This window comes from Lichenostomus cassidix, chromosome 3 (assembly GCF_008360975.1).
Source record: "Lichenostomus cassidix isolate B80296 chromosome 3, HeHo_3.0, whole genome shotgun sequence".
Lineage (NCBI taxonomy): Eukaryota > Metazoa > Chordata > Aves > Passeriformes > Meliphagidae > Lichenostomus > Lichenostomus cassidix.
Genome location: NC_139483.1, coordinates 71,460,482 through 71,480,295, shown reverse-complemented (window position 1 = coordinate 71,480,295; position 19,814 = coordinate 71,460,482). Strand labels below are relative to the sequence as shown.

The following is a 19,814-nucleotide window of genomic DNA, read 5'->3' as shown; positions in this document are numbered from 1 at the left end:
ATTTTAGCCAAGCGAATCACAGCAATGAGTGCCAGTCAGTTACACATTTTATCATAGAATGTGACATTTGATTATTAATCACAAAGTAGGTTACTCAAAGCCTGCACTAAAATTCTACAGCTTATGCAATTACAGCAAGCAAGTAGGCATGTTAGCAAAATAAACAACTGTATCTGTCTATTTCAGAAGTAAATTATTTAAAATAAAATGTAAACAAATATCTAAAGAGTAGAGATTCTAATTTCTGAAGCATGGAAGACTGATTTTAAAAATCTGTCATAAATGTAGAAACTAATTTAGGTCACAGACAGCACCTTCAGTTCCTTATAAAGGACTACTATTTTTTATTCAAACTGCTACTGTTTTATGATGTATACGTACTTTGCCCCACTGGCAAAATCTTAGCTGTCATAGGCACATGTATTAATGGAAGGGTCATAAATCAGAAGGGCTTCCAACAATTTCACTAGGGTACTGGAAGACTGATGCCAAAATAAAGGAAGCACAATGCTGAAAGCATAGAATGTTAACATCAGCCTCAGAAAGCAATGTAGTTGTTCCAGCAACAAAAACAGCAGAAACAATGCAGACAACATTTCAACTAAGCAACAAACTTATTGGCTGAACCCGCTGGAAAAACATCCAGAAATCTCTTACACAAGTCAAACTTCATTTATTTCTTAATAGTTTTCATTATCAGAGACAATCAAGAATCCTACATGTCGCAGAGTTTACTGCCTTTATTTCTGAGGGTTAAAGGGTTCAGTTGAAGAATTGACATCACAGGCTGAAAGTTACCTCTCTGCTGTTTAACATCAATTTTTTTTCACCTGCTTTACTATTTCCCCAAGTTGGTGTAAGGAAGTAAGAAAACTGGGAAAACCACAGGCTTCATAAAAATGGCACCCACAGAAAAATTCCTTCCTTGCCTTTCAGGGGTCAGGAAATAGCATAACAATGCTAAAAAATTGAAAACTTATTCTTGACGTGAGCTAGATGGGCACATCAGCATTACAGAAATGAGCCCAAACTGCAAGGAAGTGGGCTTCAAATATAAATATTTTCTCCAGCTTCACACTGTAATCAGTGCAGATTCATCTAATCAAGTTTATATCTTCATTTCCCTTTTATTAGTCCCTATTTCGGATCTCTGAACCTTAGCTTTTCTTCCTTCTGCTTATCCACTGAAACACTTTCAGGGTTCCACTTTCTCCCCAAAAGCTGAAGACAATTAATTTAGCCAAGCTGAGGACTTGAGCGTTACTGGTCACAAACTTGAGTGTGACTGCTATCAACTAGGAGTGTACACTGCTTACTGCTGAAAAGACTGCCAAGATCAGAACTTTAAAACACTCCACAGCATTTCAAATCTTGCAGATGTACAAAGACACATCCCTCCTGATTTTATTTTAATGATCTTGCTTTCAGAACTAAACACTAATTAAGAAATACACTTAACATGTACAGAAAAAAAAAATAAAAGCAAGACAGAAAAAGAAAATGTAACAGTCTGTGGTGTGCCATCAAGACTCACTGCCTCAAAGAGATCCTGGATAGCAGATTTTGTAAACAGTTTTATCTGAAGGTAGCATGATCAATGAAGCAGGTAGCAAAATTTTTCTTTTTCACACTATGAGAACTTCTGAAACAAAGGAAATACATATGGAAACAACAGTGTGAAGTGGAGATTACTTTGGGATACAGAAATCCTACTATATAAAAAAGATTTTGATCCTTCTTGACTCAGACCTCCACTTTAGAATGGATTTCTGTTCTAAATATTTAGTACACTTCTCTCATTCAAAAGCTAAAGCTTTAACCTCATTTAAAGGAAGATTCTTATTTTAGATTGTGCCTAACTTTGAAAATTCAGAAGAAAGGCAGTTTTCTTTCAGCAAGGTTGTACTACTGAGGAATATTCATGAAGTTCTCTCAAAAGAAGGGCATGTCCCTTCTTTCTTTTTTATTAGATTTTGATACCTTCCTGTCCCAGTCCAAATGTTGATCAAAAGAGGATATTCTGCTATTGAAACCATGGGTGTGCATAGAATCCAGCACTACTTTACATTCTAGGCCTACTGGAAAAGGGAATATTAACTAGGTTCAACTCTCTTTTTGAAATGAACAACTTGAAAAGAGGAGGGTTTTTCTGTATCTGTGAGGTTTATAATCTCTGGATCACTTCTGAAGGCCACTTCATGAAAGTTTAACTCCTCATACCAAAAAAGATTTGTAGATTTTATTGCATCTAACACATCCAAAGCACTCTTTTGATCCTGGAAGGAAACAGATTTGCATCTAAAGTCAACAGTAATACAGGTGTTTGTAACAACTGCAACTAAAAACCAATGGCATGCAATAGGGAGATGAAGGCCACTTAAGAGAAGACTAACATCAGAGTAAGTGCTTACAGGGATGGACAAATATACTGGATAAGAAAAAAGGAGATTAGACAGTGACTAAGCACCAAGAGACAGGAAAATAAAATGGTACTGTCTTGCTTCAAAAGCACTTTAGATTGTATATTTGATGCAATTTTTCAGTGTAAGTTCTTCATATAATTTTTACAAAATGCAGTGGTAATACAACTGGGATAATAATTGACAATACCAATCTTTAAAAAAAAGTGTTCTACAGTTGATTTCTGTTAAAATGTAGTACAATACAATAGCCTGTGAATTACTATTAAGGGAGAAGAGCTATCAATATTCTGAATTAAAAACATTCATAATTCTTGGTCACGTATTGAAACATTTTTGTATGAGTGTGGTGATATGCAAGGCAAGATGACATCATGTTTACTCCTGTTAAGAATCACTATCTCATGTACTTACTACATTCATAAGAATAGTCACTATATATGCATATTCAACATCTAACAGAGGGCTTTGTATATCCATGAAATGAGAAGTATATACATAGCACAATATTATAGACTATAATGCTCTAAAATTTTATAAATTGTTCACAAGAAAAGTAGCAGGAATCAACCTCACTATTCGCTTTTACTTAGAAGCATCTCTATATCCTATCAAAATGCAGGAAATGAGAAACAGTGTATGGGAAAAATAAAGCTGTAGATGAAACAGCAGGCACCTCAACTTTATAGCCCTCTTTTGCTTCAAATAGTTTTGGACTTGATTAGTTTTATATTGGAGTAAAGAACTTGAGAAAAAAAGCATTATTCCATTTTATTAGTATCAGATTCCAATAGGGAATAAAGCCCTCATGGCTTAATATTGGAGTCTATCAGCTGACAGAATCTATCAGAGTGATCATCCATATTACTCAGAGGTCCTGATGCCATTTGTCGTTCTCAGAACTATGTGCTCTATTCAGCTCTGATGCTTTTGTGGTCTCTGCTTCACTTCTCACTTCTGTCTTGCCATCACAAGTACAATTAATCAGCTAATCTTTGAGATGTCAAAATATATTTGGTGCTTCAGTCTATTTCCTCTCATCAAGAAAAGCATTATTTTCAGTAATCAGACAAATGTATTTGCCAATGCAAATGCAACTTACACAAATTCTCTTTTCATTTACAACTCTACTGTTTACAAAGACACCATCAATACTGTTGTATTACTCATGCTCTTCAATAAGAATTGCCCTTTTGTTCTAAACTACTCTTATTTCAAGCACAAACAGCTGGGTAAAGTTAAATAAAAAAATAACCAGCTAATAAAATTTACAATAAACTAAACAAAATTCTCTTGGATTTTGAATACCAGAAGCAAAACATCAATGAAAGCAGTAACTTCATTTAAAAAAAAAAATCCCAAACTAAAACTAACTGTGGTAGGTCAATTGTTGTGGCTGGCAGATGCCCACCCAATCACTCTAACTTGCCCTCCTTTCCTGGACAGGGACAGAAAGTAAGATGGAAAAACCTATGGGTCAAGATAAAATAAAAATAGAGTAAAATAGAGAGGAAACAAAGACAAAACCTAAAAACCTCTTCCTGCTAGTCCCCCTTCTCCGCAGGCTCAACTTCACTGCTCTGTTCCCAAGTTCTCTTCATCTCAGGAATGGGGGTTACAGTCAGTCCATAACTTCATCTCAGACATTCCTTCCTCACACTTTTTCCCCACTCCAATGTGGATCTCTACACACAGGATCCCTTCACAAACTGCTCCAACATGAGTCCTTTCCATGGGCACAATTCCTGCCAGGAGACTGTTCCTGCATGAGCTTTCCATGGACCACCTTTGCCTTTACTGCACCATCAACCTGCTTCAGTGTGGGGTCCTCCAAGAGCTACAGAGTGAGCATCAGCTCCACCACAGCCTCTTCAATGGGCTGCCAGGGAATCTCTGCTCCAGTGCCTGGAGCACCTCCTCCCCTTCTTCTGCTCTGACCTCAGTGCCTGAAAATTATTTACATTTTTACACTGCTCAACATGTCTGCCGCTTGGCAAATGAAGGTATCACTTCTAAAACCTAAACCTTTGAAAAATGGTTTCTTAGCAAAATATTAAGGTAGCTTTCATATAAACTGTGAGCAATGTTAAGAATCCACTCTGAAAGCAATGTGATTTTAGTTTATACAGGTTAATGGACAGAGAACAAATACGACAGCCAGCTGCCCATTTTCAAAAATGACAGTGCAAGTCAGGTTTAGCAGGGCTTTCTTCCCTACCCAGACAGGATAGCAAAAAATGTAAACTTTCATTCTTTTAATTTGATTAACTTGAACATCATGGAATTTTTAAGACTTCATAAAGAATGAAGGAGGTTTTTTTTGTTTGTTTGCTTTTTCTTGTTTGTTTGGGCTTTTTTTTAGTTTTTGGTGTTTTGTTTTTTCTTTTAATGGGTGAATAGTACTATCGGTTTTCCCACTTCCTGCCTTCTTTACGGAGCAATGTTTCAGAAGCACATTTAGGTTGAAAGCAGACTAAGGTCAGATACAGTTTCTGATTTGCTTCTGATACCCCTTTCTTTAATCAGACATGAGATTAATTTTTATCAATCCATGACAGAAAAAAGACAATGATATGTGGAGGCCTGCAGAAACCTAATAGTTTTGGAAATGTCAGCTTCTGTGACGTCTGTCAGGCCCATGCTGACAGGCACAGCCTTGCAGTTCAGTAAATGTATACAATTCTTTCTGTGGGCCTTGAAGCACTTGAGTACTATGTAAACATTACAGAAAATCCAATAATATGTTTTAAAATAATAACCCTCCTTTCTGTATAGTTAATTTTTTGATCAAGAAAAAACATAACAAAAATAGAAATGCTTTTCTTTAACAAACAAAAATCTATATTCCTAAAAATTAAAAAAAAAATAAAATCAGTAGTTCAGAAGTGGTAGAATCAGGAAAATTCACACAGTTATAGTTTGATTCATTCTCTCATAATATTTATTTAAAAGACAGCAAATTTCCTTTTCCTGCTGTCTGAATCCCTTTAACTCCAACAATATGAGAATGAAGGAACAGAGATATGTAGAGGTTTACAGGCTGGGGAAATTAGCCTGCTTTCAAAATTTGACCAGATTTGTTTCCAACTACTACATAATTTTAGCAACACAGAAAACACTTGTAATCTGGCCTTAACACCAAAACATATCTGTAGCAAGCAAGGCTCATGACAGTCTGACAGTCCTCAAAGCAAAAGTGATCTAAGACCAATAAAGTACTTTCACTGAAAACTGCAGGTCCGAGGCACAAAAAAAAGCAAAAATGTTATAGAAAACTTATTTCAACTTCAAAATGTCAGCCTCACTTCTATGTACTTATTTGAATTAGAATGCAGGTTGTTGAAAATGATTACACCAAAATGCATCTAAACACAAAACTGCTGTGGTACTAGTTTAAGGGTGAGAAATATTCACACTGACTGAAGATGCAATAAAACAACAAAATAACTTTCCTTAAAAAGAAAATAAAATATATTTAACAGGGTAATTTTCAAAAGCCATTTTTAAAGTTTATAAAGGTGGAAGAAACTTTGATAAGCTTTTAGTACGTTATGCCAAGAATCTTAATTTTGTTTCATGCTGTGGATGCATAAAACATTAAAAAGAAATTATCTTTTACATGTTTTTTGATGCCCACACTTTGATGCCTTAACTCTGTGTTAAGGGCTGAAGGCATTTCTGCACTCTGTAGAAGCTACCACTCTTTTGCACAAGTTAAGGCATCATGGCACTCATCCATCAGCTTGCAACACACTGTGCCCAGGGCAGGGCACTGATTCCAGACTTGGTGATTACCTTATGAATCCATACTGCTCCAATCCCTGCTGTGTTCTCCAAACTTTCAAAAGATAACTATAACTACATTATGTTTGTTGCAAGTGTCAAGGTCAAAGACAACTGAAAGCCCACAAGTTGATTTGGAAAGTTTTGTATAATTTTCTAGACTGTTTAAAGCAAAGACTGACTAGTATGCACACTCAAAAAAGTCCATGAAGACAATCACCCAAATAATCCATTGCCTTCCAACAAAACACTTCATGTTATCCTGAATGCTACCCAGCAAAAAACACAAGTTATTACTTATGAATATTTTCCATTTAAACATGAACATACCAAAACCAACCTACCAAACAATAGGTTATGGCTGAAGTATGCTTAATGTCATTGTGGATTAAGCGATGTCTAAATACAAGTTAACAGGATAAGGTAACAGTGTATGAACATGCCTGGATCATAGTAAGTCAGTATAAAAACATGCTTAGACTGGAGTAGATAGGAAAATTATCAACAGTAGCAAAACACACTTCCTTGAATTGTTTTTAACCGGAGAGGAAAGTGAAAAGCTAATCTATCTTTATTTATTTAGATTATGAAAAAAAACTTTAGTAAAGTAACATAAACTCTTTTGCAGAGAACCAGTACAATAGCTAAGGTTATTTATTTTTGTAACAAGTTTATTTTCTCCTGCTCCCAAGTACAGTGAAGCACTTATTTACACACAAATTCTTTGGTAATAGACCCTGGATCTACTCTGTCTAAAACATTAAAGCAGAACATTTAAAACACACACACCCCTTTTCACAAAAACATGAGCCAAGAAAGATGTGGACCTGTTAGAGAAAGTCCAGAGGAGGGCCACGAAAATGATCAGAGTGCTGGTGCATCTCTCCTGTGAAGACAGGCTGAGAGGGCTGAGGTTGTTCAGCCTGAAAAGAAGGCACTGGGGAGACCTCATTGTGAGTCTCTTAATGGGGCTTACATGAAGGAGGAAGTGGGACTTTTTACATAGTGTCATGATAGTGTCAGGACAAGGGCAGGTGGTTTTAAGCTGAAAGAGGGCAGGTTTAGGTTAGATGCTCCATCCCTGGAAGTGTTCAAAGCCAGGCTGGATGGGGCCCTGAGCCACCTGATCTAATTAGTGGCACCCCTGTCCATGGCAGGGATGTTGGAACTAGATCATTTATAAAGACCATTTCAACCCAAACCATTCTATGTTTCTACGATTCTAAGAGGGGAATTTGACTCAGAGTTTTTGCACACATCCAACATGTTAAACCTGCAACTGTGTCCTTCACTGCATAAGATGTGGGGAGCAGGTTAGAAGACTGACTGAAGAGTCAATAAAAGCTATTTTAATTTCTCTTTTTAAGGAAATTCCATTATTGGTAAAATCAGAAATAACTTATTTTGAAAGCTTATGAAGTGTGTTGGAAACATAGTAATGTCAGTGGATATTCAATAATAACATGGAAGTAAAATTATATCATGTACAATACCTTAAAAGCATGGAGCAGAAGGAAACATAGCTACCTTCTGGATGCATATAAATGTCAGCATAAAAAGCACAGTGAGAGTTATCGCTGAAAGAATGAGCTGTAGACCTTTTTTAAATGGAATATCTTTCAAAAATATTTAAAGTATTTTGTTCCACTGTAAAGGGAATGAAAATTTAAATTCCTTGTTATCTTTTTTGGCTAGCATTTATATAGTTGAAAAATATTTGTAGAAAAAGTAATAGAAGTAGCTCCCACTGTCCATTTAGGGTGCATTCCTGAGAAGGGAGACAGTTACCAGTTTGTCAGATAAAGCAATTTTTCCTCATCAGGATAAGAACAATAGCTACATGTAATAACTTACAAAACACACATCTTTAAATATAAACAGGCAGAGTATGAAGGATGAAGCAAGCAGGACAGAAAGGAAGCAGAAAATTATCAGGATTGCCACTGAAGCGCTACTTCTAACTAATACCTGACAATCACCTTATTTACATCTTTCCTTGTGACTGATTTGATTCACATGAGGAGAAAAATAAAGATGGTGAAAATGCAACTGCTCAGAAAAGAGACAGAAGACAACTGTCACAGGGGATATATACCAAGCCTTCAGTTGTCTCGAAGAACCAGCTGAGATCTTTTGATGATCCAACCTGAAATACCAGCATCTGCTTCAGTTGATCTTGCTCCCTGTCTTTTATTCCACATATGATATATACTTATCCCTGTGTATATGAATTGTGTGCATGCATCTACCTGCTGTAGCATTAATTCTTACAGGGAAAACTGCTTTTCTGTTAAACAAAGGTACTTCATTACTTACACTGCTAAAGGCTAGGAAACAGAGCAATGACTGGGAAAGCAAATCTGAAACTATAAATAAAGTAGCAACACCTATCAGAGCATTCCTGTCTGAGAAATGTGTGCATTAGAGAGGCTGACAAGTAAAACGAAGTTTTGAAATAAGAGTCAATTTAATATAGGGTAAAAAATGTTGAAAGAAACCTGCTTGGATGAAGTGGTTTTAAGTGCCTAGTTGAGCAAAGAAAGCTCATGAGTTTTCATAGAAAACAATATATGTACAGAGCAATAAGCAAGATGCAGCACAAGCAAGTGCCATTTCCTAGTTTATGATAAAGCTACATATTTGCTGTGCACTTTGTTATGCAGTAATAAAACATTGCACACTTCTGGGCTCCAGAATCTGCAAGAAGAGCAGCAGCAATTACACTGGTAACTCTTGGATTGGCATCATTTCTCATCCTCACCTTCTACAGTTCTGATTGATCATAAGACTGACTAGCTACGACAAAGAAGAGAAAAGAAAAAAATATTATTTCACTGGCCCAGAATTTTTGGCCTTTATATTCTTTTCCTTTTAAGCTTTACAATGTTTTGAAGAGCAAAGACACAAAACTGAGCAAAAGCAAAACTGAAATTAATCAGCACTTTAACTATAGTTTTTTGAAAATGTAGGAACTGAATTTTGGGTCACAAATATAATGGCTTCCAAATTTTTCCTCTTCTGGAGACCATTTTCCTTCCACCTCCACTCTCCCCAAAGGTTTAGAAACTACAAATACTCTTCAGATTACTGTTTCTATACTATGACATACATAGGAAACTGTAGAAATCCCTTGAAGGTAAGTTTCAGACAAAAAAAAAGCTAATTTCAAAGCAATGAGATGAGTTTATGGCAGGCAAAAAGAAAAGATTTTACCCATATCCTTCCTTTTTATTCCTTCTTGATTTTTATACATAAACCTGCTTTAGCCTCTTCTCCACAAAAAATGAAGAATTATGCAAGTAGTGGCATTTTGGACTGAAATAAAAGAGCATGATGAAGCAGATAGTCTTCCTACACTCATATTACTACGTTCCTCTAAATTAACAATCTGTATATATTAATAAGTTCCCATTACTAGAGTAATTAAATTTCAGCTTTGTAAACTATTTCCCAAACACATTTTTAATACAGCCTGAAATGTTTTTTGTTCTATTTCCTTACTTTTTACTGGATGTAAGCAGAGTTTCAATAATGTGGTGAGATTTTAAGATTTATATTGCAGACTAGAAGAGCAAGAGTAAATAGCTCTTTTCCATTCTACATTCATTCTGTTCATCCAGATTTGTCCTTACATTCAGAGCAGGCTTTTCCACTGTCACTTTCAGTTTCAGCAGTGATTACACATTATCTCTCTCTCGCTATTAAAACCATGATCTACTTGATTATGTGCCATAGCTGAAAAGTACTGTGAAAACAGGAAGCAATTTTAAATGGTAATTTCGTATATGTAAATAATTTCAATTACCAAAAGTTCCTACCTAAAAGTTTCTTGTTTGGTAAACTCAGATTCTAGATTGATAGTGTTGCAAAGTCTAATTGCTTTTCACAACTTCACACTGGATTACTACTGCAGTGGTCCTCCTAATTATTAAATACATACTGATATATTTTCTTGTCATGTGAAGAGTTTCCTCTCCACTCACCACAAAAATGTCAAATACCTCAAAGCTGCCAAAATATCACTCATCTGAATCAACAATTACTACAAGTTACATTTATAAATGTTCATATTGATAATAAAACCAGTTCTTTTGTCTGTTTCTTGGACCATGCAGAAGGGGAAAGGGTAATCACATGGAACTAGATGAAAGAACAGGTACAAAAATATCTTAAGATTTTGGAAGAATGGTATTTCACTGACATAAACAGCATTTGCCTGAAATAAGTATGACAAAAGCATCTGTTAAAACAAAGTAATCTCCATTTATGCAATGCTATTTAAGAGGCTAAACTCACACATTTTATTAATTTCTGGGAATGTTCAAATGTTTAGCCTAGTGATGTCTTATACTTTTTAAGGACAAATGAGGAAAAGTAAGATCAGCCATTAACAGGAACCTACAGTTCTGGCGTTTTTAATAAAAAAGAAGGCAAGTATTATTTTGACATATTTGCAAGAATGTTGTTATAGCAATTCGGATTTATTTGGAACTTACCATTTGCACACCAAAGTTTCAACTTTTCAAAGATGGCTATTATTGAAGAATTCTGAACTTATATCAATGTACATAATCGGTGTAATTACAGATATGGTAATAACATTTCAGCTGCTTCACCAGTACTGTTACAAGGAGTTTGAGGAGTAGTGTACCTATGAAGAGGTACGAATAATACAGAACAGTGTTTAAAAAAATTAAGCATACCTGTGTTCGCAGAATTTCACCTTTTGACAGTTGCATATCACCAGTCAACTCTTTCACAGTAATGCCGAGCGGCTCCAGACGCTTGCTGAAGTAATTTGTCATTTCGGCTGCCAAAGCCTTCATAGGAGCAACATACACAATCTGCACCAAAACAACACTCACTTGATAAATGAGCAAACCCCACAACGTCATTTGTTTCATGGCAACCATTACAAATCACGATTTATTGTGAAATATGATGCCAGGCGCTTACAGTGAAAAATCTTAATAGTGATATATGAAAAGTAGTTATCTTTGTTGGATAAGTGTGCAGCTGTTTAAAGGACAATGGATTTTGTTTATACAGCCTCATCGCTTTGAAAATTGGTTCTGCATCAAAGCTAAATGCATTTTCATAGCTTTTTATTCACATAATAAGATTTTTAGAACACAAGTAAGAATAGCTTTAACAATAATGAAGTAAATCAAAACTAGCCTTATCTTCAACTCGGAAAAGTCTAATATCCTTGAGGACGTCCTGATTTCATATTCCATGTATAACATATAATATATTTTACCTTACAAGTTAAAAAGCTGTTATCTGGGTCATTAAACTCCTACCTTAAATTCATCCTTTTTGATAACACCATGCTGGACATGCTGGCGAATTTCATGAAGGATTGTGAGCATGGCAATGTTAGTCTTCCCAGCTCCAGTGGGGGCACAGATCAGCATGTTCTCATTTGTGTTGTAGGCAGTCTCAAAAACTATAGACTGGATTCGGTTTAGTCTTTTCATGCCTTTAAAAGCAAGTTGTCCAATCTGTTAAAACAAACAACACACATATCATGTAATTTTCATAGATGTTTGTATATGTGTGTGTATATACATATATAAATCATAAGAAAAAGAACATATGGAAACAAACCTTCAGATACTTGTCATAATATATTTATTATTACAAGTTTTTTTTTATTCTGAGGCTACCACTTCTACCCAACCCTCAAACAGTGAATCAATAAAGAAAGCAAATTATAGCAGGATAACATCTGCTAAATTAATCAAAACTTTTAGCTTCATAGTATTTCACCGCTTAATTTTTTTTACTCAAGAGTGTGACCAAAACTAATACACTATAAAATACTGACCTATTAGTAATTACACATCAGTAAAATAGCATTAATAAGAAAAGAACAATATACATCTCAAAATATAAGATGACAAACTATGACTACTCTATTGGAAGATGAGGCAGCAATACAACAGAAATCCAAATAGTTCAATTTTGCAAATTCAGTAAAAACTTTCTCTTGCTTCTGAGGAAATATCCAGCTTGCAATTTTTCATGTTCAGACCTTTCTCCAACAATATTTACAACAAGCTGCAGCCACCAAAAGAAATATAAAACTTGTATGTATAGTTCCAAACAAACTTTAAGAAGGTTTTAAAAATTATAGTTAATGCAGGAAATTATGCTTATTGTGGTTTAATGCATGTTTAAATCTTATACAGTACAAACCATCAATTACAGTAATACTTTGCTCCTCTCGGTCTCTCTGAAAAATGATATTTTCACCAGGAAAGAACCACTGTACAGAGACAATGGCAATTTCTCCATTTGAAGATTATAAAACCTTTGCAACTGAAGAATGGACCCTTAAAATATAAAATTAATTTTTTAATAAACTTCCTTTTTCTTAGTTACTTTTCACAGATGTTTAAAGTAGACTCCAGAACACATAATTATCTCCTTTCTAGAGATTTAATTACCTACACTGCTTTTACTACAAAGAATGAAGAGTATCTTACTAATATTTGATGATTATAACTTGTACTTTACTTGTAGGAAACAACAAAAGTAGAGTAAAGAACAGGCCTCAAAGCATCTTCTGAAGATCTCCTTTTCCATTATTCTGGGTGCTTTAAATAATTTACAATGATTTGCTGTTATAAAAGCCTCTCCAATACCAAGTATTCTTTCGAATTCTTTCCAGTACTAAGCAAATTATTTGAGCAGGACTCAATTTATTACTATCTCAAGTAATGTAAGCTTAGGAATGAGGGTTTCATCAGATATTTAGATCAAATATTTCACTTAATTTCACAACAAACAACACTAAGCCTATCATTGTGCTGCAGCTTCCTTGTAGTAGTCTCCTGTGAGGGCCTATGATACAAATTACAAATTTAGGCTAATAGACCATTTTCATAATAAATTAAAAAATGGTCTACTCTTACATCTGTATGACTGATGTAAGAGTAACCAACTGTATGTTAGCATGACTAACCAACTGTAGTTTTATTTTAGATGACTTTGACCATGGAAAACAACATTCATTGATATTGAAGTCAATGAAAATGCTATGCAAACAACACACTATTTCCTTTTGAAAAATGTCCTTTTCAATTTAACAGTACCTTTGTCTTAGCAAAGCTTTTGGGTTGAAAACTTCCTATGCCACACTGAAAAAGTAAGTACAATTCAAATCATGAACTGCATTTGTATTTATACAATTGACAAATTACAAATATATTAAAATTCTTTTTTTAAACTGCTGTCTTCGGTGAAGGAAAAAAAGTGTCTAATGCAAGTAATTAATGCACTTTTAATCAAGTTCCTTCAATTTTTTAGTAGCTGAATATCAAGATTATAACAGTTTTCACTGTTACTATTCTTGTACAGTAAATTCGACTTGCAACACTGCAGGAGGAAAGCTTATTTGTTTTGCACAAAGTTTTTTATACAAAACGTGTACTTGGTGTGTTGTCTTCAAAATTCATTTCATCTTAATGAACGAGACTCTTATAAAGTATTAATGGTTTTCCTGGAGAGCAGTTCAATACGTTGGTGCTATGAGGATTAAATCAACTAGTTTTATGGCCTCCTTAGTAATTTTAGGTTTCTAATTTGCCTTTTACTTAATTTTGAGATTTCTTGACAAGTCTTTGTAATTGGTTATAGTTTTCTCTCCCATTCCATCAAGTTGCTTTTAGAAGCTATTATATACATTGCATAAAGTTCACACTGATAAACACCATTTACAGCATTTATAACAAAGGATCTAGAGGGAAACTCACAAATACAACTGTTGATTAAAGAACTGAACTAACAAAACACTACATTACACAATAGGTGTATCATTTAAAGAAGCAGTTTTTAAACAAAAGCAGAAACATTGCTGTCTAAACAAAGTCCAGCCTAAGTATCTTCAGAAATGGATGACAGGAATTTTTCACAGCCACACCATTGAATATGTGTGGCTTTACACATACAGGTCCCCTTATATCTGTGTGATTGTTAATACCCTTAAATACATCCTTAAGTTATCTTAAACTACTGCCTGTAAAAATATACTGTTCCAGCTTCTCTTAAATTCTAAGTGTGCAGTGTAACACATCCTTTTCCTTTACATTCAGCAGAAATTACATATACTATAACCTTAGCACATGCAATTGTGAGCAAAAATAAATACATATTTAAAAAAATAAAAATAATTTCCTGTCTCTTTTTCTATTGGAAAATAGTAACGCCACGGATTAACACTGACTTGGTAAGTAGCAATAAACAAACAGATGTTCCAGGAAAAACAGAGGAAACTGCTTGGCAAATTAGAAAAATTAACTTCAGCTTGTTTTCTGGAATGATGCTAAGCCTATCAAAACAGGAATATTAAGAGCAGAATAAAGACTAATTAAAAAAAAACCAAAACCCAAACAAATCAAACCCACAGACACCTGGCTAAGAGCTAAAAGTACTTTTTAAATAATGGTATTCTGACCAGAACCTAGTTTTTCATTCACCACACTAATTAATTTTCAAGCCGGCACTCACAAATCAATATACAACATTCAGAATCACAATACAGTCAATGAATAATATTCTTTGAAAGTTGACTCTGCAGGAATATACTAAGGATTAAAAAAGCTACAAGAGAAAGTAACTCCAGAGAAAAAGAAAATCCTAAGACTTCTTCAAACCAACTCCCCATTAATTGAAAAAATTATATTTCCTCTAAATTCCATTTTATTCCAAATGGTAAGTACAATTGCATAATCCAAGACCAGTAGTTTTGCCCTTATAAAAACAGTAAGGCAGCAGACAGAAATGCAACAGTATGCACAGAACTCCACAGTTTGACAAAGGTAGTAAAAGATTTGTTTTTTAAAATTGTCATTTGCACACACTACCTATTTTTAAAACAGAAAACAACTTTCCCCCCCTCTGGCACACAAACATCAGCCAAGGCTTCTACACACCAATTCTACACACCAATTCTTTTTCAGATAAACCAGTGAACTCCCTTCTTGCTTAAAGGACTGGTAGCCACTGGATGGCAGAATGTATTTTTTACTGAAAATGAATGAGATGCAACATCTTTTAACTTTCTATTCCACAGCTGATTTATCCCTAGAATTCAACACAAACCATAGGAATTTTAAGCAGAATACAATCTGAGTGTTACTCTCAACTAATACAATTTCAAGCCTAAGATGATGTCATTTTTACACAAGCATGAATCAATGTGAAAAGCCACTGAGAAGCAACTCTTTCCACAAACCAGATGATTTTCAAGACAGCTGTGACATGAATGAATAAACCCCTTGATTTTACTTCAGTAAGCTTTCCAATTCTTTCCCATGGAATTTATTGTTACAACTAATGCATTTATGAATAAATGAGATTACACCTAATCAAGATATTCTAAATCAGAAATTTCATCAAAAAGATATTTGTGTGTTGGCGCTCTAACAGCAATTTAAAAATAAGACAAATTTGTTTAAGTCATTAAAGTAATATTCATGGACAAATCTATATGGTTCAGTCTGCAGGCAAGCTACAGCTCAGAAACACAACTGCTTTAGCAACACAGTAGTGGCAATGTCTGCTCTAAATAGCACAGACCATCAACACTTTAAACAGAGTTTTAGTCATGTAATTCATTACCAAGACCTTGTAGAAAAGTTCTATAATGATGATGTCTTCTGTCATACTGTAACAAAGTAATAAGATTACTACCCATTTATCTTAGAGATAATCTACTGCACCCATAAACCAAGGTTGAGCTTTCAGCATTTTCCCTATCCGTTTGCTTATTTTAATGTAGATCTGTTTTAATCAAAGTACCTTATATATCTCAGGAGCAAAAAATCTCATTCTGCAGTCAACTGTTCTACTACACTTTCAGTTAAAAAGATTATTGATCTAACAGGTAATAGTATGACTAATCCATCCTTTTTTATATAAAACACATGAAATTCAGGACGTGAAGCTCTGATTCCTGTCGTCCTGACATATAAACAATCTAAAGGTCATCTTTCCCTTTTGCTGCTCTTTTGAATGTTGTTGGTTAAAACACATATCTATGCATATGTACTCATACACACACACACAAACATATGTTTTTATATGTATGTATATACACATAAACATTTTAATAAATACATTCCCACTATCCTTCTAACTTATGAACATTTAGTAGTCCCCCCTGCTTTCTAATTATGCATCTACACACTTTAAGTACTTTTGTGCCACTGTAAATCCCATTTTGTTACTGAAGGTACACTCAGAAATAAACATAGATGTTATACCTGAGGACATACACAGCTTCCCTCTCCTGATGATACTTTTTATATTCTGCTACTTCCATGAAAAACTGGTAGCTCATGAGATTTAGGAACATAAATAAATAAAAAAATAGAATTATATAAATAGCATAACGGTAAAATTATTTTTATATTATCTTAGGAGCACTATTTGAGAATATAATTTCCTACCTGCACCAAAGACTGAAATGTTGTCTTTCAAAGTGTGCACATACATTTTAAGCAAAGGCTCATAACATGTAAAAGAAAAACTGCATGATGTTTGGATCTGCTCCATTTAGCACCAAATCGTATCAGTGAGATTTCATTGGACTTAGGGGAACAATTTTTGCAGGAACAAGTAGCATACACAAAGATATGAAAATTATACAAGCGTACCAAATAGAGCTTACGACTGGCTTTGGGCCATAATCAGTATTACAATTTCTTCAAGTAAGTAGAAATTATATCTCATCCAAAGTGTAGTACCTGAAGAGTTATGTGCTATAAAGGAAGCTTGGAGTAAAACACATTAGACAGATGCAAGTAAGGAAGGGCAGCAGAGAACAAGCAGCTTATTTCAACACTGTACCTACTACAAGTGACTAGGCTAGAACTGAAAGCAATTCTTGCATGGTATGGGCTATTCAGGTCACTGTTAGCAGCAACCACAGATCACAGAATCATTTAGCTTGGAAATCATCTAGTTCAGCCTCTCTGCTCAAAGCAGGATCCCTTACACCTATGCAGTTGTGTTTCAGCTATCAACAAAGATGGAGACTCCACAACCTTTCTTTGCAAGGTGTACCAGCATTTGACCACCTCACAGTAAAAAATTACTCTCCTGTGTTCAGATGAAATTTCATGTATCTTAATTTGTGCCCATTTCCTCTGGTGCTGCCACTGGGCACCACTGATGAGAGTCTGGCTTCCTCTTTGTTATTCATTCTCACATCAGGTATTTATACACACATATCAGATTCCCCCTGAGCCTCCTCTTCTCCAGCTCTCTCACACTCCCCTCACACAAAAGATGCTGCAGTCCTTTAATTAGATTACGAAGTCAGAAGAATTCCTAGAAATGACAGATAATGAACCATAAGGGTAAAATTATACTCTGACATCTTATAAAACAGAGAATCACAGCCCAAATAAGACTTTTAATATGTTCTTAATTGGAATTAAACATCATATTTTAGAAAACTACAGAGTTTTTTATTTTAAAATCATTACCACCTTCCCTGGTTAATGCAGTAGGTATTTAAGTAGCAGTAGACATCAGAAAACAGAGAAATTTCCATACTTTCAAGTTATATTAGTATAATCAAATTCAAAACAAACACTGCAAAATTCTCCTAGATTCTGACAGAATTCACTAGAGTAAGAAAAAGTATCCTGAGAGGAAAAAAATAATTATATATTCATTCTATTTAAAGGATCATCTCTGCTCAAAGTTACCATAACACAAAAACTACGAAAATTATTACAGTTTTGCTTTTTTTTGATTGCTGCTTCTAAATTGTGATTAAACATTCCCTCTCCAGACCTTTAAGACTTCAGGTTTGACAAACACTGAGAGTTTTATTGAATTACTCAGTTCTTAGAAAGGTCAAAATTCTGGACAGCTCATAGTAGTGAGTGCTGTTCAAGAAACAAACTTTCATTAAAGAAGATCCAGACTCCATCCAGAGAAGTCCAGAAGAGTTCCATTAAAAAAACAAATTGCAGCAAAATCTAGAAGTATAATAGTCTCTACCAACTATGGAAACATAGGCCCTCCTTGAAAAAAAGTGCCAGTGAAAGCCAAAAAAAGTCAAAGAATAAAAAGCCTCCATCTCTGATTTTGTGTGTTTGTGGTTTTGTTTGTTTTTTTTCTTTTGCTTTGTTTGTCATCAGTCCTGCCTTCTGCTCTCTTGAAGAAAGATCTATTCAAAATCAAGAGGTTGTAGGGAAAATATTTACCTTCATATATGACAGCTAAAAGTTTACATGCCCGAAGCAATTTCAACAAAAATCCTTGTAAGGCTATAGTTACATTGTCACCAACTCTATTTATAAACTATTCTCTTGATGAATGACACTATACAAACAACTGCAGCAGTCATACCTTTTCAATAGACTTCTGAATTATTCAAACACTTACTCTTATACTAAAAAGACAACGCTGAGAAATATTCTTGGGTTCAATGTGTAGATTAAATCCAAAGGCGTCTACATGTATATACCCCAAATCAGTCTGGAGGAAATGAAAGGACAGCACTGTGGCACAATAAGGCTTTCACTGCTCTGAGTTAAAAAACTGAAACAGCTTGGGGGATCTCCTCCCCTCACTGTAGGAACTGTGTTGTGTTCATCAACCTAGTTATAATATGACAAAAGATTATAGACAGGGTGATTATACTCTCTGGTGACTTGATTTGAGGAAATGGATAACGAAGTGTTTCATAAAGATTTTTCCATAAAAGCAACTATTTCTACAGCAAATGTACATAAATTTTGGCATCCAAACAGACGCACAGGAGAGATTCTGATTTCACTGACACTGCTGTAAACTCAAAACTATTCAATGTCAAGAGAATTATTCCAGATTATAGCAATAAAACGGAGATCAGAACACAGCCACCTCTTAGAGTTTTCTGATGCCATTTGTGAATTACACACAAAAAATTACCTTGAACTAATGCAGTTGAAGGAAAATTGGCAACAGTTGTGGCATTTCTTAATAACCTCAGAAGTTAAAATCTTATGAGGATAGAAGGATTTAGGTTTAATTTGATCCCATTTCATCCATATTAATGTAACCAAAAAAAGGATTTCTTCCTCATAAAATTAAAAAATATCTCAATGCTGTGCAAAGCTAAGACCATGGGAGAGTGAAATATAAAAAATTGTACAAATGAAAAGAAAGTATTTAAAATATATATTTAAAATAGCTACATTTTTTTAAAAAACATTTTACATGTCCTGGCCTGCTATGTATTGATATCTCCATTATCACTATCTCCCTGACTTTTCTAGATGGAGCAACCAGGAAAACTGGTTATGTAGGAAAGATGTTTATATACCAGTCTATTCTTCAGGTTTTGTTGGGTTTTTTTTCCAATTCAGAGAACACTCTCATAATTTCTTATGCTTGCATACAACTAAATGAGACTCCTAGCTCTGTTGATGGCATATCGCTCTCACAATTTATTGCTCTGGAAAAACACAGTGCACCTCTAAGAGGAAAAAACATCACTGTTATCATGCACCCTGACTTAATTGCAATCAATGAGTTAATATAGAAAAGCCCTGCCTAGTTGTTCAAGAGCATAGACACTGCAAGACAAAGGGAAAAACCCAACAA

General features: G+C 34.6%; 1 protein-coding gene across 2 annotated transcripts in view; it reads right to left on the bottom strand.

The window, feature by feature from the left end:
* Positions 1–19,814, bottom strand: part of ASCC3 (activating signal cointegrator 1 complex subunit 3) — a 249,666-nt gene that overhangs the window by 172,482 nt on the left and 57,370 nt on the right. For both annotated transcript variants that reach the window (XM_085056274.1, XM_085056275.1), the window contains exons 9-10: positions 11,507–11,707; positions 10,907–11,047 (exon numbers count right to left, since the gene is read on the bottom strand). In XM_085056274.1, the coding sequence (XP_084912400.1) occupies positions 10,907–11,047; positions 11,507–11,707 (342 nt within the window). The remainder of the gene's footprint in view (positions 1–10,906; positions 11,048–11,506; positions 11,708–19,814) is intronic.